The 24,885-nt window shown below is 36.7% G+C and overlaps 1 protein-coding gene across 3 annotated transcripts in view; it reads left to right on the top strand.

Moving 5' to 3' along the window:
* Positions 1-24,885, top strand: part of clcn1b (chloride channel, voltage-sensitive 1b) — a 62,908-nt gene that overhangs the window by 5,500 nt on the left and 32,523 nt on the right. Inside the window, exons 3-8 of one of the 3 annotated variants that reach the window (XM_067449128.1) lie at positions 13,316-13,535; positions 13,614-13,745; positions 14,583-14,711; positions 15,194-15,327; positions 18,196-18,273; positions 19,288-19,366. In XM_067449128.1, coding sequence (XP_067305229.1) covers positions 13,316-13,535; positions 13,614-13,745; positions 14,583-14,711; positions 15,194-15,327; positions 18,196-18,273; positions 19,288-19,366 — 772 coding nt within the window. Of the gene's footprint in view, positions 1-13,315; positions 13,536-13,613; positions 13,746-14,582; positions 14,712-15,193; positions 15,328-18,195; positions 18,274-18,750; positions 18,830-19,287; positions 19,367-24,885 lie in introns of all 3 variants that reach the window. The other 2 variants (XM_067449130.1, XM_067449129.1) reach the window with 2 other exon arrangements.

Here is a 24,885-nt window from a genome sequence, read left to right as displayed (position 1 = left end):
CATAGCAGGCGAAAGAAAAAGAAGATAAGTACAGACTGACAGAGGAAAAATAGCAAGATGATAAGGGAGCCCATCAACACTTTTGAGACTGTTCTGAATTATGATCAGATTCTGGTGAGGTTAAACATTATATTTCTTCTAACTTTTTTTCTCTGCTTAAAAATGTTGGTAGCTTGTTAACAAATACTGTACAGAGTTCTATTTCAAAACTTTTAAATGGAAACTTGGGATGAGAGTTCATCTATATTCTAGCAGTGTCACAGAATTGCTCAATTACTAATACCAAATTTAAAAATATAAACAATAAGAACAATTAACAATATTTCGTATTAATATTAATGTAATTATATTAATATACCAATAATAAGTGTTATTATGTTTAAATGTGTACATAGTCGCAGATCCCGTGATATTAATCTCCATTATTTTGAACCAAAATCACCCTCAAACGGAAGCAAGAGTGAAACTGTGAAACTGTTTTGGTAAGCGTTCCAGTGTGTATTTGTGTTTGTGCTCCAGAGAATCTCAAATGTTTCTATTAGGGTTGTGAGAGATGAAAAAAATAAAATAAAACGAAAAAAACGTTTTCGATTTTAATCAGGATTTTGACACACACAGACACACACGGTTCACATTCATAAATGCATTTAGTGTGATTTGAAACATATTTCCAAAGGAAACCAATTAGAGCTTTATCAAAAAACAGTAACATGTCTCAACTAAGGCTGTCATGATATTTTCACACAACGGTTATTGTGACCAAAAGAATTCACAATAACGATATATCGCGATATCTATAGAAACCTTGGGGGGGCAAGTTATCAAATTTATTGTTACTTTATTTCGTTTTCTAAATAAAGATATTTTTTTTTTACCCAATGAAAAATTGAAAATCGGATTTATATTTATTTTTCGGAGAGGTTTAAGGCGAGACGACCTGCATGTTTTTGTTTTTTTTGTTTATTCATCTAGATTGTATAGCCCGTTTCGTTTGCGAGCGCCGTTGTGAGGTGCGAGCAGCAGTAGGCCTGCCTCAGCTTGTCAGAAATGCGTTTTTACTGTGATAGTAAACATTTAAACTAACATTGTGATATTCTTGAAGTGTTTTATGCAGGGTTCGTACGGGTGCTTGAAATCCTTGAAAGTGCTTGAATTTTGATGTTGTGTTTTCAAGGTTTGAAAAGTGCTTGAATTTTGGATAAGGTGCTTAAAAATGCTTGAAATTGTAACTATTTATTTTACAACAAATACCTATCTGACTAAATAGTTCGTTTATTAAATGTAGAAATAAAATGTTGGAGAGCCTAAAATGAAACCTGCTGTGCTCGCGATCTGCCTCTCTATTTCCGTGTGACTCCGCCCCCATGTTGTCGTTTCATTGAACGTTGGCTGAAAGATGCTAAATACGAATTTTGGATCAAACTGGCACAAACCCCACGAAGTACCTCCTGTAAAGTTTGCAAAAATACATGCAGCTTTTCACTATATGGGCGAGTCTGCTCTTTCGAGTCACATGAAAGGTAGGCTAAGTCATAGACTTTCAAGTAAGCTAACTAAAGTAGTTTAACGTTACTGTAGCCTACACATTAGCGCCTATTTGTTTAACTTGCGCTATTAACTGCTAGCTAGGAATTCGCATTAGTGACAGAGTATATGTATAATGTGATAATGTAAGATTAGCATGTCCGTTATGGCATGTTCATTTGTGGAATAGGCAGTGAACGTAGCCACAAATTTAAACCTACAAACATTAGCTCAGTGCATAAAAATAGTGTCAGATGATCATACAAGTAACCATGGGCGTAGATTACGCGGGGGACGTGTCCCCCTCACTTTTAATAAAATGTATTTTCGTCCCCCGCACTTTTACTGGGTCTCACCGATGCTAGTCGACCCGCTCCGAGCGGGATTCGAACCGGCGTTACCTGCGCGGGGGCGGGCAAGTTAACAGGGACGCTAAAAACAGCTCTCTCTAAACTCGGTTGATTGCGCGCTTCTTGAGCTCACGGTCAAATGTATTTACATAGAAACCAATGTGAATACATCAAGATTTAAATTCAGAGACAAAAAATAATCTATGCATGACCTGTCATTTTATTCGCATCTAAATATGAGGAGGCGCTCTCTCACGGAAAGTCCAAAAGTGGATTAGTAATATCCAGTCACGCTGGAGCTGCAGCTGAAGGAAAACAATCGTTATGATGATGAAACGTGACGACGACAATCAGACGATTGCGACAATATATATGCTTTATGTGTGTTTTTCAAGCCATCTCAATATAGGCTATTGATGACAATAAAGTATAGGCTATCATATGAATAATGCAGCTTTTAATGTTTAGTATCTTCTGCTCACCAAGGCTGCATTTATGTAATCAAAAATAGTTCAAACAGTAATATTTTGAAATATTATTACAAATTAAAACAGCTTTTTTCCTATGTGAATATATAGTAATTTATTCCTGTGATCAAAGCTGAATTTATCATTCCTCCAGTCTTCAGTGTCACATGATCCTTCACTAATCATTCTCATATCAGGATTTAATAATCAAGAAACATTTATGATTATTATCTGTGTTGAAAACAGTTGTGCTGCTTAAAAATGTTGTGGAAACCATGATAGCCTACATGTTATTTTTCAGGATTCTTTAATGAATAGAAAGTTCAAAGGATAGCAGTTATTTGCATTCATTAAAAATTATCATCTTTTGTAATATTAAAAATATCACTTGTGATCAATTTAATGCATGTCTAATCAACAAAAGTATTAATTTCTCTCTTTTTTAATTTTACCACAAATGTTTAGATGGTTTCCACAAAAATTAAGCATCACCATGAGCAGCACAACTGATAATAATCATAAGTGTGTGTTGATCATCAGATCCTCATCTGAGAATGATTAGTGAAGGATCACTGAAGACTGGAGTAATGATGATAAATTCAGCTTTGATCACAGGAATAAATCACACTTTACTATATATTCACACAGAGAACAGCTGGTTTACATTAGAATATATATATATTTTTACATTGCATAAAATCTGTGGAGTCTTAATGCACAAGTGTTTGTAGGCTAGTATATAAACCAATTATAAAATTGGCACAAAAAATAGGAGAATAATATTATAGATATTAATTAGTGGTTATTGTTCAGCAGTTTATTTGATATCTTGCCCAATTAAAAGCAAGAGATGCAATAAATTATATTGGTCCAAAAAAAAAAAAATTCTGTCCCACTCACTTCTGAAAAGATGGCTACGCCCCTGCAAGTAACTTGGTGCTGTCAAAAATATTGATATATTTTTCGATCGGTCTGAATTTCACACGGGATTAGACACATAATTCTACAAATTCCTGCAGATTTTGCGCTCATATCTGAAGTGGGCACATACCGTTATAAAGCCGACCTCTGACATACAAGTAAATAAAATAAAAAATAGCTCCTTTTCCCAGCTAATTAATGGTCAAATACACACAAAAAATGTTACACTGTTCATCTGGGTGTGTATTAACCTAAATACAGCCGTAAACGATTCAGAAGAATGAGTAACAGGAACAGTGTTTTGATTCCACACTCGCGTCAGGTCTTAAAGGGGCAGCAGTTATTCAAACTACAAAAAGACAAAAGATCACCTGCTGCTCTTTACTGATCATATAAAGTGATCTCTTCAGAAGAAATACTTGATTGCCTAGACTTTTAATAGACATACACACACAATTTTTTTTTAATTAAAAATAGAAAAGGTCAATGAGGTACATGTGATTGACTGTCTACCTCAAAGACGAATGTTTTCATTTTTAAAATGTTCAATAAATGAATTGAAAGTGAAGTGAACCCGTCGAGTGATTTTGTTTAGGGTAATTGTTTTTACAATTACCCCAAAGGCAGGTCAGATAGTAAGCAAAATCTACTTAGACAGTGATACATTTAAAAGAAATAAAACTTGATTTGGTTAAATATCTGATCCTGCTGCTTTACGAAACACGATTTTGGCTGTTTATAGTATTATTATCTTTTTAATGTGATGAAAAAGTGTACTAAATAATAATTTTGACAATGTATTGGTATGTAATTTACAGCGGTGTTAGGTGCTGGAAAAATCATTAAAATTCACCTTGAAAGTGCTTGAAAAGTGCTTGAATTTGACCTTTGAAAAGGTGTACGAACCCTGTTTATGTCTATGGACTTTATTATTGGCAAGACAAGTCAAGAGTGGATTTGAGAGGCTAAATGGATCAAATATGTGGTTAACTGTTGGCCGTTGGCCACTTGGTCATTACTTTAAAAAAACATTTTTTTTTATTTAACAAACAAAAATTGCTCCAAACATTTTTTCTAAATGAACTTAAAGCTACACTGTGTAACTTTTTTAGTTTATTCTTAGCTAAAAACAATTATTTCAAAAATATATGTGCTCATTAATGTATATTTACTTCTTTTAAGTAATAAAGTATTCTCGTATATGCCATTGAAAATACATACGGGTGAGGGGTTCGAATCTTTAAAGTACATTAGCCAAAGAGGGACATACCCATAAATTCAAGCTTCGCCTTTCGCGTTTTAACACTCGATGGCCGTGAGGACTAAATCTGCCACCGTAGGAGTTAAAATGAAATCAGAATTGAGAGGAACAGAAACTATTATTCATTGGATGGTCATATACCTTGTCACCACTAGATGGGGGAAAATATCACACAGTGTAGCTTTAAAGTAACAAAACAAAATATAACTACTTTGACATTAAAAACATAGCTGCACTATTTTTGGAGCTGCAACTGTAATAGGGAGGGAGAAAAAACCCCACAGGCTTCAGTCTGACTCAGGACACTGGAGTATTTACGTGTCATGTTATCATAAGATTACTATTTATTTTAAATATTGTGGTTATCGCCAATACCGGTATATTGTCACACCCTAAATTAACACAATGTTGATATTTTGTGCTTTGATTATCACGATTATCTGTATATTGCGACACTCCTAGAACAGGCATATGGCAAAACAAATATTAATGTGGATAATAAACCACCAAAACAATAAAAACAACCCTAGCTAAAGTCTCTCAAATAACGAAAATTAGAACAGCGCTAAACACGTGTTGGTTTAATTCATACTGGAAGCCAGAGGGTGCCCTCAAGCAGAATCTCCACATTTGCCTCTGAGAAGTAATTTAATGTTCAGGAAATGCCTTGCTGTAGCTCAATAAAAAGAAGACAGAATGCTTTTAATAGTTAAACATGAAGACAATAAACACACAACTGCGACAATATATGGTGTATTTGAGCTTTTCAAGACTTCTCTAGTTTGTTCATAATAATACATACCTTTATCACTGTAGAATACTATAAAATAATATATTATCTGCCTTATTCTGTGGTAAGAAGCCACGTCAGATCTCAAAAGGAAATTTTGAAGGAAACACTCGACTGATGATATGAAGTGAGTAAAAACATGTTATTAAACAGTCTTTTGTTGGACAGCAGGTGCATGAATGTGATTTCATAATTACACTAAGCCAAATGGTGAATTCGGTTTGATTTCGATTAATCATGCAGCCCTAGTTTCTATTTTCAACATGTTTTTTGCAGCAGTGAGCAATGTGGCCAATCGCAGACATGTCTGTTGATCTCTTGAATGCAGTGACCAATCAGAGGCGTTTCATTTAGTTATAATCCACTCACCAGTTTTTTGAGAGTGAGTTGTTTCGACTGCTAAGTTCTGTGCGCTTGCAGATAAACAAGATGTGTTTGGTTGGTAATGTATTTCAACTTTAAAGTTTTCATATTTTTAATCTGATTGTAAAGGTCTTGTCTGTGTGATAAGGTTTTTATAAGTGTGAATATCGAAAGTTGAATTGTAGGATGAAGGGATGCGACTGAAACATAAATCTGTAACACTGTGTGTTTGAGTTATTTAGAGAAAGATATGACCAGTCTGTCTTGATCTCCTGATCAGTCTGTCAGTGAATGGGTCAGATTGTATTATTATACTTACACACACACACACACACACACACACACACACATACATGCGCTACATAGACACAGACTGACCAACATAACTGTTTTAATTAACTTTCAATGTCACGGTGTCCTTCAATGCTTCTATCTGTTAGCAACTTTCACTCTCTCTGCTCAGTCTGTCGTCCTGTCTTTCTTAAGACCCGTTCACTCCAAGGACGATAACTATAAAGAAAAGTAAAAAGATATAGTTCTAAAAATCGTTCTTAATTTTAAAAAAATAGCAGAGTCCACACCACAGCTGTAATGAAAATGAACAGTGAAACGATATCATTGGAATCCCTTTGAGAACGATTTGATCCCGCTGATGTTGACAGACAATCGGAATCAATCCTTCTGAAACGAGCTTGAGCATCAAAGTGACAGACAAGTGTGCGAAAACAATATTGTCCTCTAGTGTGGACGCTAATAAAGTTATCTTTATAGTTATTGTTCTTGCTGTGAATGGGCCTTTGCTCTTGTTTTTAGTGGATTTGTTTTGTCTCGAATTCTCCTATTATATGGTCAGATTCAAATCGTTTTAAAGAATCATTTAATTAATTTCAGTTGTTTGGAGAAGACATCTAATTTTTCAGAACTGGGCTGTGAGTTTTCTCAGGCCCAATGAGTTTTAGGCCACGGTTGTAAAGTTTAAGCCTTCTCCGTGAAAATCAGTTAGAGGAACGAGGAAAACAGGTGTTTGAGAGAGAAAGAGAGCAAGAGAGAATATGCTGTCCTAGAGTAAATGTTTTTCCTTCCAGGACAGCCTCTCTCACGCTGTCATCCTGTATCAGTGCAATGACTTCAGAAAATTGAACAGGCAATGATAGTCAACCTTGGGTCTTCTCTATGGCTGACGCAAACTCTATTATCTTATCACGGTAACGTAATAGATGAGGAATTAATTAAAAGTCAAAGTTTGCCAAATATTATTACTTATTCTGTCAGGTTTATTCTCAGGGTTTTTGTTAAATCATCAGTTGCTCGAGGGTGTGTATGATCAAGTGTAGTGCATAAATGCTGCTGTATAGCTGGATGTCTCATAGTGTGAGATGCTCTGTGGAAGAATGTAAGATCTCTATACAGTATGCTCAAGACTGCAACTACACAAGAGGTGGGTTTGCATTAGTCTCTATTATGGATGCATGTCATAGAATTCAGCATTTTTGTTCATTTTTATTCTAATTACTTTCAAAATGTGCTCCAAGTATTAGTATTACTTTCAGTAATTACTTAATAACCCTCATGTCTCGATTTGATACTTACTTATCAAGAGCTCACAGGGGATAGGGATACTCCAAGACATATGGTATTAACTATTATTGTTAATACTATTGATTAAAATGCTAAATTTAGTATTACATTGGGGTTGGACATGAATAATAGGCTTGGTAACCCAAAGCACAGGTAAATGGTGACACTGGGATACAAATTTTCAGGATTATAAAATACAAAATTATTTGAGATGAATATGCTTGCACTCTGTCACTGACTAGATATGTTTTTAAATAATGCCAAAAATATGTAACAAAAACATTTGGCATTACCGGTACCCTCAAATTGCGTTATTATACATTATATTCAACATCATGTATAGTAGTTTAATGTAGTACTGACACTAAAACTGTCAAATTAAAAACAAATTCACACAGTAATTTCCATTTTGGGTGCACTATACACAAAAAGATCCGGATCCATATTGTTTCATTTTTGTATTGCAATATTTTGTGACAAAAATGTTACACACCCCTAATAATTACAAAGATGACATTAACTTTGACATTGACATTAACATTAACCAACATATTATTAGCCATAATATATATGCTTACATATATATACAGATAATAATTTGCAAAATCATATATATACAAACTTAACAGACCATTATTTAATGTAATTTTCTCAGTATTTAATTATATCGTCATACCATTAGTAATTAATATGTCCTCAATTATTACTCAATTTCTCAGTTATTAGCCTGCCATTAACATTGGATGTCCTGAATACTGGATTACAATGTAATAATTGTTAATGAATAGGCTTTTCTTTTAAATCGCTGTCAATTATTAGTCAAAGACTTAAATTTGTGTTGAAATTAATATCTCTCCTAGATTTTGTGTAATTACAACTTCCAGGAAAGTTAAAAGTTGTTCTTGGATTTTGCATGTGAATAAGATTTTAAGTAATAATGAACATTATATTTTAAATGTAATTTATTTGTATAATTTAGCTATCAGGTCTTAATGATAAAATAATTGTTTTGTTGAATTGTAAAACTTGATTTTTTAAAAATAAGTTAAATCCCATAAATTTGTGTTGGCCATTCATGATGTCATTTTTATCTTGAACTAAATAACATTATATACAAATACATTGAATATTTCGAGTTGTACACACACACACACACACACACACACACACACACACACACACACACACACACACACATATATATATATATATATATATATATATATATATATATATATATATATATATATATATACACAGTATATATATATATATACACAGTATATATATATATATATATATATATATATATATATATATACACAGTATATATATATATATATACACAGTATATATATATATATATACACAGTATATATATATATACACAGTATATATATATATATACAGTATATATATATATATATTAGGGCCGGGACTTTAACGCGTTAATTAAGATTAATTAACTACGGGACTTTAACGCGTTAATTAATTACGCAAAAAAAAAAAAAAAATTAATCGCACTTATTTTTGCCCCGCGGAACGTTTTTCAATGAATGAGTTTTGACGGACCGATTATACTGGAACACCAACTAGCGCTCATGAGTCACGACAACAACCATGAAAACAACAAACCATAGTGAACATGAACGAAGAAGCTGATGAGACCGCTTTGCTTGGCCCCGTGGATGGGAAATTTAGTTTTAAAAAACGAAATGATGGAAGCGTCGACAAGAGCATGGTTGTGTGCAAGCTATACAACAGGGGTATCCAAAGTCGGTCCTGGAGGGCCACTGACGTCCTGCAGAGTTTAGCTCCAGCTTGCCTCAATACACTGCTAAAGTTTCTAGTATGCCTAATAAGACCTTAATGAGCTGGTACAGGTGTGTTTAATTGGGGTTAGAGCTAAACTCAGAAGAACAGTGGCCCTCCAGAAGCAGGATTGGACACCCCTGCTATACAACAAGGAATTAGCGTATCACCGCAGCACATCGAGCCTCAAATATCACAAATATGCTTTTGCTACACTTAATGGCAAACATTGCACTGGTCTGCTGGACTGAAATAAATAAACAATATTTTGTTGATTAAGCTTATGTATTCAGTCATTATTCAATGGTATACTAAAAATACATGTGAAAAATTACTTCTCATTGTTCTCAGGTAAAATATTTATATGCGATTAAAATGCGATTAATTTCGATTAATTAATTACAAAGCCTCTAATTAATTAGATTAATTTTTTTAATCGAGTCCCGGCCCTAATATATATATATATATATATATATATATATATATTGATTTTTCTTGTTTTTGAGTGGGCATGAGGGGGCTGAATCTGATCCCTTCAGTCTCGCACCATGTGGGGTTTGTGCTGCTCGAGCATGTGTGTATGTAGGCGTGTGTATTAGGTGTAATGGAAGGAAGGTGAAGAATGTCTTCGTAGATCACTTCCTCCTTTACTGGCCAATAAGCCAGAGTGTGTGTGTGTGGTCAATCCTGATGGTCAGCTCATTATTTTTGCATTTGTATACTTATGTAGTCACAATCAAATTAGAATGGGCATTTATAATTGTTATATGGCCTTCATTTAGTTTGTATAATTTCTATATTCTAGTCCACATCCAATGGACAAAATCAAGTCTTGTACTATATTTTTTTCTTGTTTAATATGCCACTTGGATATACACTGATGAGCCATTACATTATGACCACCCCTATAGCCCAGAGCAGTTCACAGCATACCACCCGAGGACCAGCTTTCAGTCAGTACAGTGTTCGGTGTCAGAATGGGAAAAGCTGCCGATTTTAAAAATTGCATGCCTTGTGGGATGTTTGCCGCTATAGTGAGTACGTATCAAAAGTGGTGCATGAATGCAACAACGAACCGTCGCTTAGCCGTGTGGTCCGCAGCTCATTGATGCCAGAGAGGAGCGGAGACTGTCGCTCATTGTTCACTGCGACCTCAGGGCCACAGCGTGACAAATCACCTGCAGCTACAACAGTGATGAAAACATGATTCCCACAGGTCTTTAAAATCCTTGAAAGTTTGTGAATCTAAAAAAAAAATGTCCTGGGCCCTGGAAAGAATTTTGAAAATAAACATATATGGATAGCCTACAGGTCCTTGAAAGTGTTTGAATTTATTTTGTCCAAGAAATTTTGTGGAAAAAATTCCATATTATTCTCTCCAGACCGCTAATGTGTAATTTGTGCCAACACTTGGTATACTATGCATAATAGTTTGCTAGATTTACGCTTGTTATTTAGTCCGAGAGCGTATCCAACACACTATACTGTCCATGTCCAGAAAGGGAATAAAAACCTCATCAAAGTAGTCCATATGTGACATCAGTTAGTTCATTAGAATCTCTTGAAGCCTCGAAAATACATTTTGGTCCAAAAATAACAAAAACTACGCATTTATTCAGCATGGTCTTCTCTTCCGCATTTGTTTTCAAACCTCAAATAAAGATTCAAACGGTCATGAATCAGCGGATTGATTCATGATTTGGATCGTGTGTCAAACTGCCAAACTGCTGAAATCATGTGACATTGGTGATCCGAATCATGAATTATGAGTCATTAATGACATAAGTTTAATTTTTGGGTGAACTAACCCTTTAAGGACCTATTATCTCAATAGCACAATTAGAGTTTAGATTCTCTGCCAGTGCCCGAACCGAGATTTCCCGGCACTATCCTCGGGCCGGGCCCTTGATCAAGCGTTTGTTTTTTTAATCATTAGCCTACTTTAGTAGTCTAATTTGGTGGGCAGAAAGCTATGCTATAATCAGAAATTATATATATTTTTAGCAAAGTAAGAAGTAATACAACAACTAAGAAATAAATGTGTAGGCTACAAAGTTGCACAAGTCCGGATTAGTGTAAAAATGTGCGTTAAACTCACAGCTCGTGCAGTGATGGAGCGCAGCATTCTAAACAGAAACGCTCTGTCAAGAGCTGCTTGCATGAACACTGTACTCTGCTTAATTAAATATCTTTCAATCGTTTAGTTTAAAAGTGGACATTTCAAGCTTTCTTTACACATTTTTCTCATGTCTGTGAGGCAAGTAGCCTGCTGAGTTTCGGTTTATTTATGAGACGCGCGCTACAGTGCATGAGGAATGAAAGCGATCACGACTTAATGTCACGATTATAGTCTGCTATTTGCTTTGTATTTATTGAATCCAGGCAATTGACCTAAGAAACCTTTATTAAAATTAAGATAGAATTTAAACAAAACGAAAGAAATGCTTTCTACAAAACAAAACTTATTAAACTAAATATAACCACCAAAATCATTTCTGACCCACTCGCATCTTTTCACTTATCATAATCAGATGAAATGTAAAAATAATATTATATTATTTAAACATAAATATGAAGGAAAAAACAAATTGTTTAATGGCTACAACAAAGTAAGCTACAGATAAATGTCTGAGCTGGATTTGAGCAAACATAAGTTTACTGGTGAGAGGTTCATGACTGCGCCTGCGGATTATTGAGCGGAGTCAAGTCAGCTTTATTGATATAGCGCTTTTACAATGACGATTGTTTCAAAGCAGCTTCAAAGTGTTAAACAGGAAAATATTGCAACAAAATCTGATTCGGCTGTACAGTCGCTGTGGAGAAAACAGCGACGTTATCAACTCATTTAAGCTTATATAGTTTTAACATGAGTCACACCGGTCCGCTTCGCTGCGCTTTGCTCCTTACAGGCTCGTCAAAACGCCCACGTATTGAAAAATGGTTGGGTTTAAATCGGGCTCGGGCTCAAAATTACAGTTAATATGTCGGGCTGGGCCGGGCTCGGACACAACGTGCACGGGCTCGGGTAGGGTCGGACTTGATTTTTTGAGCCCGATCTAACCTCTAAGCACAATCCCTGACAGCTGTACGGTTTCTGAACATCGTTGCAGACCAACTGCACCCATTCATGGAAACACTTTCACATTGAATTGAAAAGAAGAACATGATGGTGAATTTCTTTTAATGCCTTGGCTTCCAAATTCCCCTGATGTGAACCCAATCAAACATTTGTTGTTTGACTTGGAAAAGTGGGTTTGCGCTACATAACCACCACCCCCCAATGTACTGGAACTGGAGGACCTGGCCTTGACATGGTACCAGATACCTCAGGAGACATATCGCCACCTCGTCGAATCAATGCCTCACCGTGTGGCCGCGGTTTTGTGGCCTAAAGGAGGTCCTAAAATTAGTATGCGGGTGGTCATAATGTAATGGCTCATTATTATTATTACTTTTATTTGAACAGGGACAGTGCACAATAAAAACATATATAACACAAAATAACACAAAAATAACTCTGTTTGTAGCAAGGAGAGATGCACTGCACCGGGTTTTAGCAAATTGCTGTTTTCTGCCCGTAGTCCCTGGGCAGGTTGAAAAGAACATACAGTAGATTAACATTTGTGCACATAACAATAGGGAAGAAAAATTAGACAATTACCGGTTTATGGCAACTTTAATTCTGTGGCTTTTATGGTTTTTGCAATATACTTGTGCAAGGCAAGGCAAGGCAAGTTTATTTGTATAGCACATTTCATACCCAATGGCAATTTAAAGTGCTTTACATAGAAATGAATTAAAATAGTGGTTTAAAAAGTATAGTTTAAGGGCACATTTTTCAGGGTGAATCTTGTGTGTGTCGGTGTACTGTATGGTTGAGAGTATCTCGGGGGAGCACTTTTTCCATTCTGCCCAGTTAGACAGCCTGACTATTTCTGTCTGACATATACAAAGGACTGTAACTTCCTACCACGCACACACTTACATTGATTCACTTCACATTCCAACTTCTGCAAATATTCACATGCACACAATCGCACTACACCAATGAGCTCTCTGAACTCTGAAAGTTATGTGAAATCAGAACTTCTGTGTAGCATCAACAGATTTCGAACTACTCAATTGTAATGATCTATCAAGAATATCTACACATATACTCAGTTTTGCATTTACACTGTAGTGCTGATCAATGTAGGTGTCATGTTGTGATTTCTGTTCTTGGTAGAAAACCACGTTCTGTCTTTTTCAGCTGTATGGGGAATATCGGGAGCAGCTGGGTAATATTGCCAGACGGGAGGCCACACGTCTGTTGACAGAAAGGCAACGGAAGAGGCATGTCGGCAATGCCAAGGCAACCAGGAGAGGCCATGGCCGAGCACATCATGCCAGCCTGGATGTGGGGCCCATGACACCAGGTTTAAGCCCCTCCTCCTCTTTAAAGAAACCACGCCCCTATTCAAAATGCCAGGGTGGGTGACCGAAGAAAACTTATTCTGGTTACCTAAAAATTGTGTTACCTAAATTACCTAAATGTGTTTGTTTTGCAGACTGTCTGGCCCGTATCCAGAGGTATATTGTGACAAAGCTGGGGGAGGACTGGATCTTCCTGGTTCTTTTGGGTCTCACTATGGCTCTAGTTAGCTGGAGCATGGACTATGCCAGTGCCAAGAGCCTACAAGGTATATCATACCACATACCTATTAGGTAACACTCTAAGGGTGTATACACACTTGCACTTTTGGTGAGCACTCTGGTTTGTTTGGCGTCAGAGTTTGATTTGTTTGATTCGTTTGGATTTCCAAACTTGAGTGAGCACCCACAAACTGTACCCATATAGGTGGTGGGCGATATAACGATATTATTTAATTAAAAATGACATACTTCACAATATTATTATTTGCTTTAAATTATATTTAAAAAAATAAACATTAAATTAATGTTTTAAATGATCATGATCGTTAAATATCATAATTTCAATATCATACTAGCCTAAAAAAACTCAAGCTTATTGAAGATAAGTAAACTGTGATAAAAAAAGAGCAAAGAAAACAGACACAAATGAAATAGACCTACCTGAAAAACTTCAAGCACTATACTACATAAAATGAATAAAGTAATACAATGTAAAGAAACAGAATGCATGGTGTTTACTGTGAAAATTAAATATACATATAACAACAATCTCTTGAAGTATCGAAAATACATTTTGGTCCCAAAATAACAAAAACAGCTTTATTAAGTTATAAATATAAATAACTTTATTCAGCATTGTCTTCTCTTCTGCATTTGTTTTCAAACCTCAAATAAAGATTCGAACGGTAATGAATCAGTGTATTGATTCATGATTCGGATCGTCAATGTCACATGATTTCAGCAGTTTGGCAGTTTGACACGTGATCCAAATTGTGAATCATTTAGATTCTTCGGTTCATTGCTTCAGTGCTTCAGTCCATTAAGCATTCATCTTAAAATATAGAATTTTTCTTCTACCTCTCTCTTTTCCCTCTCTCTAACAGCCTATAAGTGGATGTACGGAGAGCTAAAAGGGAATGTGGCTCTGCAGTATCTGGCCTGGGTCTCATATCCCATCATCCTCATCGTGTTTGCATCCCTCTTCTGCCATCTGGTCGCTCCACAAGCTATAGGTGTGTACTTCTCATGCCCTCCTATTCTGCTTTTATTTCCCTATTCCTTCATTTTGTGTCTGTCTTTTATCCTTGTACACTTCTATTTTGGTTCTCTGTTCACAGTGTCTCAAATCCATCATGCCGTTTTTCTCTGTTCTGTCATCTGTTCTTAGTTATTATACTTTTTATTCAATCTCTGTCTAGTTTTTGTCCTCAATCCACCTCATCCACCCACAATACATCAAATCCTTCTACCCTCTTCAAAATGTGATCGTCATGGTCTCATTTTCTCTTGCTTTCTTTCACCTCTCGAAGCCACAAGTGTTTGATAGCTTTCTCATGTTCCCCACATCAGGCTAGAGGATACACGGCAATCTTTTTTCATCTTTAATAATCACTGTGACAGGATCTACACTCTGTGTAAAATTATGTTTGTTTTTTTTTAGATTAATTTCATGCTTGTTGTTCCCTCCCTTTAAACTCTTTTATCTGTCCCTCAGGCTCTGGGATCCCTGAACTCAAGACCATCCTCAGAGGTGTGGTGTTAAAGGAGTACCTGACGCTCAAAGCATTTGTGGCTAAAGTTATTGGTCTTACAGCTGGACTGGGCAGTGGAATGCCCATCGGAAAGGAGGTGGACCTCTTCTACTTCTTTTATTTTATTTTTATATATGAATATATATCATATAATTTAAATATGTACAGTGGGCCAAAAAGGCATTTATTCAGCCACTAACTGTGGAAGTTCTCCTACTTAAAAAGATGAGAGAGGCCTGTAATTTTCATCATAGGTACACTTCAACTATGAGAGACCGAATGAGAAAAAATATCCAGAAAATCACATTGTCTGATTTTTCAAGAATTTATTTGTAAATTATGGTGGGAAATAAGTATTTGGTCAATAACAAAAGTTAATCTCAATACTTTGTTATATACCCTTTGTTGGCAATGACAGAGGTCAAACGTTTTCTGTAAGTCGCCACAAGGTTTTTACACACTGCTGCTGGTAGTTGGGCCCATTTGGGGCTGTCGCTGGGCAACATGGATTTTCAACTCCAAATATTTTCTATGGTGTTGAGATCTGGCCACTCCAGGACCTTGCAATGAGGACGGTGTGTTTGGGATCATTGTCATACTGAAAGACCCAGCCACGTTTCATCTTCACGTTTCATCTTCATTGCCCTTGCTGATGGAAGGACGTTTTTACTTAAAATCTCACGATACATGGCCCCATTCATTCTTTGCTTGACACTGATCAGTTGTCCTGGTCCCTTTGCAGAAAAACAGCCCCAAAGCATGTTCCTCCACCCCACACCCCCACCCCCCCACCCACCCCCCGCCCCCATGCTTCACAGTAGGTGTGGTGCAACTCGGCATTCTTTCTCCTCCAAACACGACAAGTTGAGTTTTACCAAAAAGTTATATTTTAGTTTCATCTGACCATATGACATTCTCCCAATCCTCTTCCGGATCATCCAAATGCTCTCTAGCAAACTTCGGAAGGACCCAGACATGTACTGGCTTAAGCAGGGTGACACGTCTTGGCCTGCAGGATTTGAGTCCCTGGCGGCGTAGTGTGTTACTGATGGTAGCCTTTGTAACTTTGGTTCCAGCTCTCTGCAGGTCATTCACTAGATGTGATCTTGTGTGGAGCCCCCGGTTGAGGGAGATTATCAGTTGTCTTGTATGTCTTCCATTTTATAAAAATTGCTCCCACAGTTGATTTCATCACACCAAGCTGCTTACCTATTGCAGATTCAGTCTTCCCAGCCTGGTGCAAGTGCACAATTTTGTTTCTGGTGTCCTTTGACAGCTCTTTGGTCTTGGCCATAGTGGAGTTTGGAGTCTCAACTGTTTGAGGTTGTGGACAGGTTTTATACTGGTTTTATACTGATAACGAGTTCAAACAGGTGCCATTGATGAGTATGGTAATGAGTGGAGCACAGAGAAGCATCTTGAAGAAGTCACATGTCTGTGAGAGCCATAAATCTTGCTTTTTTGTAGGTGACCAAATACTTATTTCCCACCATAAAATGCAAAAACATTCTTTAAAAATCAGACAATGTGATTTTCAAGTTTACCTATGATGAAAAGTACAGGCCTCTCTGATCTTTTTAAGTACCGCAATGGAGTTAAGTTTACAAAATAGTAAACGCCCAAGGCTAGGATTGGATACGATTTGCATATTTAATGAGCTTAAGCTCCGCTGTCATATCTTTGCCCATGTCAGTTCAGTTCACATGAGGGAGAGATTATTTTGAAAGCGGCAACTGCAAAGATTCCCTCGACCACAGGGTTCGTAAACGTCTTTATCAAGCAAACGCAATGATTTATTTCTCATCCACCCGCGATTGATTGGAATATTATTGGTCGATATAAGCACGATATAAGCAAGAACCATGCAGGAGCGCACACACACACACGTGCGCAACCAGATCAAGATAGAATTTCTGCCGATGGGCATACGTTTTGGTAGCCCGTCTGGAAAACAAACTACTATTACTACATATAAAAAAGACGTTTTACTCACATAAGTTTGTTGCACCATTCCTGTCAGATCCAATATAGAAGGCACAACATTGTTTCTGCAAGTCCAGCACTTAAGGCTTGTTTAAACGATTCCGCTGTGAAATGAAGCGAACACACTTCCCCACGTGACCTGGAACTTCATTAAAAATAAATGAAGTATCCCACATTCCTAATATTATGATCCGAAGGAAGCTTATGCAGCGACTGTGTTCTTCCACAATATCTTGCTATCTTCTTCAGCATTGTTATTGCTGCCGGCTAGTGATCCGAACAGCTCATTGAGTCGGTAGGCGGGCTTACTGAATTACACGTTCTGTAGAGGTGTGTTTCACTGCGCGATGACGTAAGGATGAAGCACACAATCATTTTCTGGGCTCGGTGTCTTCTTTGACTAGAAAGGAAGTTTTCAGTTCTGAAACTTACAGGATAATCTTATATTACCATGACCTTTTATATATCAAAAGCTCAAGGGGAAGTTGATTTCTCAGTTCATCACCCCTTTAAGTTAACAGAGCTAAACGTAATTATCTATCTATCTATCTATCTATCTATCTATCTATCTATCTATCTATCTATCTATCTATCTATCTATCTATCCATCCATCCATCCATCCATCCATCCATCCATCCATCCATCCATCCATCCATCCATCCATCCATCCATCCATCCATCCATCCATCCATCCATCTATCTATCTATCTATCTATCTATCTATCCATCTATCTATCCATCTATCTATGTCTTTCTGTCTGTCTGTCTGTCTGTTGGTGCATCTATCCATTCATTCTCTCATTCTTTTATTCTTGTCTTCATCCATTAGTTCAGATATCTTGCCAACTGGTTGCATCACTAATTGCAGCTCTTTGTTGAATGCAGAGAAATTAATTTTGTTACATAAATTCTCTGCATAGATAAAGTGTGTTATTCATCTGCTGCAGTTTTATTGATTAATAACCTTCATTAAATCCTCAGGGTCCTTTTGTGCATATTGCCAGTATATGTGCGGCAGTGCTGAGCAGAGTCATGTCCATCTTCACCGGTGTGTATGAGGTAAAAATCAGCCCATGTGAGCTTTTTTGTCTATGTCTGCGTGATGTGTGGGATAAATGTGTGAGTTACTCTTCAGAAGCTGCTGACCTTATTTGCTGATCTAGGATCAAGTTACTTCTCATTGGCATATAAATTCCCACTCCACACCACAGCCATCACAGGTTATTTTATGACTAGACAGATGCCAAAACCGGTCTCTGATCAACAGTTAAGAACTGCTTTTGAATATACTCAGTTTAATATTGCAATCAGTGTGTGTGTGTAATGTTTATGAATTTAAATATATTCCAAAGACATACTAATTGCATATTTCTCTGCTCTCATTCCCTGTATCCTCATCTTATCCGTGTCATTGTCTCTCCCCTAACACCCTAATTATTTTCGTCTGTCTGTAATAATAGAGATGGTATTTTTTGGCATGTGTCTTGAATGTGTGTGTCCTGACGCTGTTATTTTAACCCCACCCAAATCACCCAGAATAATGCCCATGTTCAGGATCTGCTGGTGTGTGCCTGTGCGGTGGGAGTGGCCACCTGTTTCGCCGCCCCAGTGGGAGGCAAGTCACTCCCACTTTTTACCCAGCATGCATTGCAATGTACCATGTATATGCACTCTACATCAGAGTTCAAAAAAATGTGTTCATTCCTCTCTCATCTCCTTTCTTTTGTTTAGTTGGTATGTGTGTAAACCTTTGGTATGCCTTCCGTTGCCGCATTGAACAAATCCACAAAATTGCTTATTCACTTAATTCTTTTGTTTTTCCTTTGCTTCTCTATATCCATCACTCTCCTTATTTCTCCTTCCATTCAACTCCACTCTTTCTTCTTATTTCTCTTTCATCTTTACTTCTCTCTCCCTCCCACGCAATGTACCCACTGACATTCCAAATCTATTCTTCTCTTTACATCCCTTCATCTCCCTTCTCTCTAACACCCTTGTTCTCCTTTTTGCTTTCACCTCAAACTCCCTCTCTCTCTCTCTTTCTCTCTCTCTCTTCTGTCTTGGTGTCAGTAGAACCCCTATGGTTACACAGACATACTGACAGTAGGATGTGCTGTGGGGGTGGGCTGCTGTTTCGGGACTCCCCTTGGAGGTAAAAATCTCCTCTTTCTGTCCCTGTTGATTTCAGTTCCTCTTCCTTCTCTTTCAGCTTGATGCCTACTAAATAATTAATCTCATCAACTCTTCACAGTTAAAAGCACCCGTGTGTTATAAATTCATATGCTGTGTATGTTTTATGGATCTTAAACAGTGTGTGTACTCAGAGGAGAGCATGATAAAGAGCTAGAACACGTTAAGTTCTTTTAGTGAATGGATGTGGCTTTCTAAAAGTGTGTGTGTGAATCTAAATTCCTCTTTGAGCTTGCATAACAAAAAAAAAATCATTATGATCTTGAGGTGTTGTTATTTTATTTATATGTTGATGCTGATAAAATACTTAACTTGATGGGGTCATGAAATGCATTTTAAGATCTTTATATTATGTTTCCGGGGGTTAGCTTTAATAGCTTAGGATGTTAGTAATAATTTAGTGCCAAAAAAAGTCAAATATTTGTACAAATTATCTCTTTGTCACGGCGCCTGTCAGTGGGTGGGATATATTAGGCAGCAACTGAACATTTTGTCCTCAAAGTTGATGTGTTAGAAGCAGGAAAAATTGGAAAGCGTAAGGATTTGAGCAGTCCAGGCAGGTTGCCTCTGCTGACCCAGTCCATTGCCAAAAGTGCCAACATGGGCATGTGAGCATCAGAACTGGACCACGGAGCAAGGGAAAAAGGTGGCCTGGTCTGATGAAACACATTATCTTTTTACATCACGTGGATGGCCGGGTGCGTGTGCGTATCTTACCTGGGGAACACATGGCACCAGGATGCACTATGGGAAGAAGGCAAGCCAGCGGAGGCAGTGTGATGCTTTGGGCAATGTTCTGAACGGAAACCTTGGGTCCTGCCATCCATGTGGATGTTACTTTGACACGTACCACCTACCTAAGCATTGATGCAGACCATGTATACCCTTTCATGGAAACAGTATTTCCTGGTGGCTGTTGCCTCTTTCAGCAGGATAATGTGCCCTGCCACAAAGCAAAATTGGTTCATGGATGGTTTGAGGAGCACAACAACGAGTTTGAGGTGTTTACTTGGTCTCCAAATTCCCCAGATCTCAATCCTATCAAGCATCTGTGGAATGTGCTGAACAAAGAAGTCAGATCCATGAAGGCCCCACCTTGAAACTTACAGGACTTAAAGGATCTACTGCTAACATCTTGGTCAACATCTTGCTGCTAGCATACCACAGCACACCTTCAGGGGTCTAGTGGAATCTATGACCTGACGAGCCAGGGCTGGTTCTGGTAGGAAAAGGGGGACCAACACAATATTAACAACTTGCCTATGTTTTCTTCAATATATTAATATTTAACTCAGGAAAACATTGTTAATCTATGTATGTACTGATTTGATTAGTAGCACTCAATGACATACTTGGTCTCATAACACCTTTAAATGCTGCTAAAGTTTATTACAAACACGTATAGAATATAAATAAACCTACCTACCGCCATTGCCTTTGAGGACAAAATACTTGGCATTGCCGTATATTTTAGCACAAAATATTTAGAAAACCATTAGCACATAGAGTATAAGAAAACTGTCTGGTGTGAAATTACATAAACAAATTAAACCTTTGTTTAATTTTTAAACAAAGGGTATTTTTGTTAAAAATGAATTTCAGCCTTGTTTTTGTAATTCTTTGTTCTTTTGGAGGATGTCCAGTTTTTGGACGTGCAGTTTGTCCACATCCAGGGACAAAACAGCTTTGGACTTTCTCTCTCGACAAATGTATTCCTCTTGTAATTAATCAGCAGACATGAGCAAAGCTCATGAGACATGAGCATTTAGAAGAAACAATTCTATTGATTTCAAATCCTGGTGGGTGGAAAAAAATCTTATTTTAAACTGGGGAGTTAACTTTAAGGTATGATACTTTCCTTATGTAGTCATTGTAGAGTTACCTCTTATATCTGTAAATATATATGTAAATATCAAGGACATTTTGATTTTCCTTTTCATGACCCTATTTAACATGGCCATTGGTAGGTTGATTTCCCAAAATGGTGTAAACACTGTTGTGGTAATATAACTTTTATTAGCTATAAGACATAAACCAAACCAACCCGCTATAAGGTGAATTACAGCAAAATATTTGGAAGTAAGACAAAACTCAGATGTACAAGATTAACAGCTTTAATAAGTGAAGTAACTACACTCCCATGAAACATTGCAAACGTCAATCTAATTAAAATTATGGAGAGGAGAAATACAAAACTATTGATTTAAAGATGGTGGTCATATATATATGGACACAATATATTTTGCATTTATTGCAAATATGCAGTTAGAGGGTAGTTTGTCATTATTTTACATTATTTGGGGTGCTTCATGGGATTGGACTGGCTTTGAAGAGTTATTTTAGTGCAATTTGTTTATTGCAGTTCTCTAATAGGTGGAGATTTCTTCTGCAAATTCATGTTGTTTTTCACCAGAAATCCCACTGGTAAACATGATTATTATTATTATTTTTTTTATTTTAATAATGCAGACTGATGGCTTCAACAGAAGCAAATACCATCAATTAACAAGCTCATAGCTCACAGATGGTTTGTCTTTAAAGGATTTTAAAGGGATAGTTCACCCAAATATTAAAAATGTAATGTTTATCTGCTTACCCCCCGGGCTGTAGTTGGTGTTTTTATTTCTTCAGTAGATTTTTAACTCCTACTGTATGTATCATGCATGTCAATGGGGTGTATTTCTATGAGAGTAAAAAAAACATGGATATACAAATCCATATTAAACCCTGTGGCTCATGGTGACACATTGATGTCTTCAGACACTAAACGAAACACAGTATTTGTTATTTTTTTTACCTCATATCAGACAAATCTCATCTAGTATTCCCTAGCGCTAGCCTAGAAATGTAGACGCACCCATGCGGCAGCAAATTTAATCTGCCCACGAGTGTCGTCTAGCAACTCTCAATACCCTTCTTAACTGTATTCACCTAACTCTTGCCGGGCCAATCACATCGTGTATAGAGTCGGTGGGTGGGGCCCTAATGACTACGGCTGAGTTGCGTTTACGTGCTTCTAGTAAACACAGAAACTGGCGAACGGCGGTCTTTCGAATCAGCTCTGACCACGATTCTGGAAGACTTGGAGTTAAGCTTTTCTCTGAGAAAAGAACAAAGAACGGCACTGAAGTCATTCTTAAAAAGGGAAGATGTGTTCAGAGTTTAGCTGACCGGATACGGCGAATGTTTAATCTATCAACAAGCTCTGCTTCACCTTCGTCGCTCTGGTTGGTAGTAGCGCTATCCTATCGCGTGCAGAGGGAGTTTGAAAGACAACCGTTTATCCCACCCCTCGGATTGAGCCCTGTCAATGGTGAGTTTCTAGACCAAACATCTTGATGTGGGTCTGGCTTGTCAGGCTACCCTAGCGCCATTACTTCTGCCAAAGAAGGTCAAAATACCGGTGCGATGAAAAAAGTTCTAATCAATTGAAACAAAACTTGGTCCACTTCATCAGAACTATGTTCTGAGAGTCCATGCCAAATTTGGGAGCAGCGCCCATCATGAGATCTGAAAATTTGCTATTTTTGCTCATCACCTTAAACAGTTTGTCAGATCGTTATAATAAGAGGTGGAGAGTAACTAAGTACATTTACTTGAGTACTGTACTTAAGTACACTTTTTGAGTATCTGTACTTCACTGGAGTATTATTTTTTCTGGAAACTTATGACTTTTACTTCACTACATTTGAAAGACATATCGTACTTTTTACTCCACTACATTTCTATCAAGGTCAAAAGTCGTTTCTGTTGCAGCTCGGAAAGTCAGTGGAGGATTTTTTCCTTTTTTAAAAGGTTTTTTGTTGTTGTTGTTTCAGACAGTCTATCAGGAATCACTCTTACATTTACATTTTACATTTAATCATTTAGCAGATGCTTTTATCCTAAGCGACTTACAAAAAAGGGGAGAGCAATAGAAGCAACGAAACAAACAAGGCCAACAACCTGTAAGAGCTGTAAGAAGTCTCAATTAATTAGCACAGTACACAATTTTTTTTTTTGACTCTTATAGTCATATACATTTCCCCAACTTTTTTTGAACACTGATCAGTTCATAGCAAAATAGAAGAAGGCTGTTCATAGGCTCAAGTGTGTTTCAGTTTTAAAAAAACAAAAACAAGATTAGTTTAGTTGGCATACACTTGGTGCATGTCTTATAAAATATTAAAAATATAAACGTCTGGGAGAAAGAGAAGAGTAAAGTTGGGAGAATATTAGATGTGTATCAGTGTATTGGATCCGTGCATTCGGCCTTAAAGTGACAGCAGCTTTGTAAAGAGCTTTGTAACTTATATACAAGTATTTAAATTAGTTTTTAGTTAGTCATATGGTAGTATGTCAGATGGAGCATCACTGAATGGCTTAAACCATGATGACAGTGTGCATTTATACAACAATAATAAAATAATGCATTTGCATAAAAAAGGACATTTACTTTTATACTTAAGTACTTTTGAAAACAAATACTTCTGTACTTTTACTTGAGTAAAAATCTGTTTTTACAACTTTCACTTGTAACGGAGTAATATTTGACCAGTAGTACTTTTACTCAAGTAATAGAGTTGTGTACTTTGTCCACCTCTGGTTATAATGATGTTTATGGATTCCCTGTGCCATGCTGAATCTGTGGATACCAATTTTGTCAGGGTTGGATAAACCATCAGTCCACCATTTTTTTATTTTATTTATTATAAATTAAAATATATTTTAAACAGTTTGACATATTGCCACAAAATTAAATAGGGATCATTGACAGCATGTCCTAAAGGTACATGTACCTTAGTAAGGAAGGAAGCTTGAACACCGCACCACCCAGTGTTCCAGAGATTAGTTGGGTTTTTTTATTGAAAAAATGCTTATAGCTTAACTTTTGAAGCTTATAACTGTCCTCCATATTGAAGTAATTGAAAAAAAATATTGTTTCGCTCACTCATACAAATTTTGTCAAAATTTGATCAGATGATCTTTGGACCAAGGCACATAAAAATGTAACGTAAACGTATTTTTGATATTCACTATTCCCAAGAAATATCTTTCTGAAGTCAACCATTCGAAATAGCTTAGCATGCTAACTGATAAGTTTCTGTGTTTATTTTTGCCTTGAAACCTCTCTTTGGTAACATGGCAGACCCGTTACTAACCCGTGTTGAACATGCCCAGACCTCAAGAGGGACTATGGCCAGAAGTTGTGCAAAAGTTGCTTCTGTTTCAGTGATTGCTTAAAATAAATGCAGTGTATTTATACACAAAATCCTAGAAGTGTTTTTTTTTATTATTTTTTATTTTTTATCAAAGGTGATTTTAGAGCCTTTGACTGTCTAATGTAATACACTTTGATTTACTTGCTGTGCTTAAAACGCTTTGCTTTCAGTGTCTTTGGGGATTGCCCCCGCATTGCTGCTTGCAGCTATACTTTTAAATTATTGTTTATTAACAATCTAATTATTTATTATTCATCGATTTATTAAAGTTATTAAATAT

This window comes from Pseudorasbora parva, chromosome 7 (genome assembly GCF_024679245.1).
Source record: "Pseudorasbora parva isolate DD20220531a chromosome 7, ASM2467924v1, whole genome shotgun sequence".
NCBI lineage: Eukaryota > Metazoa > Chordata > Actinopteri > Cypriniformes > Gobionidae > Pseudorasbora > Pseudorasbora parva.
The sequence above is the reverse complement of the archived record's forward strand: the minus strand, read 5'-3'. Positions and strand labels throughout refer to the sequence as shown.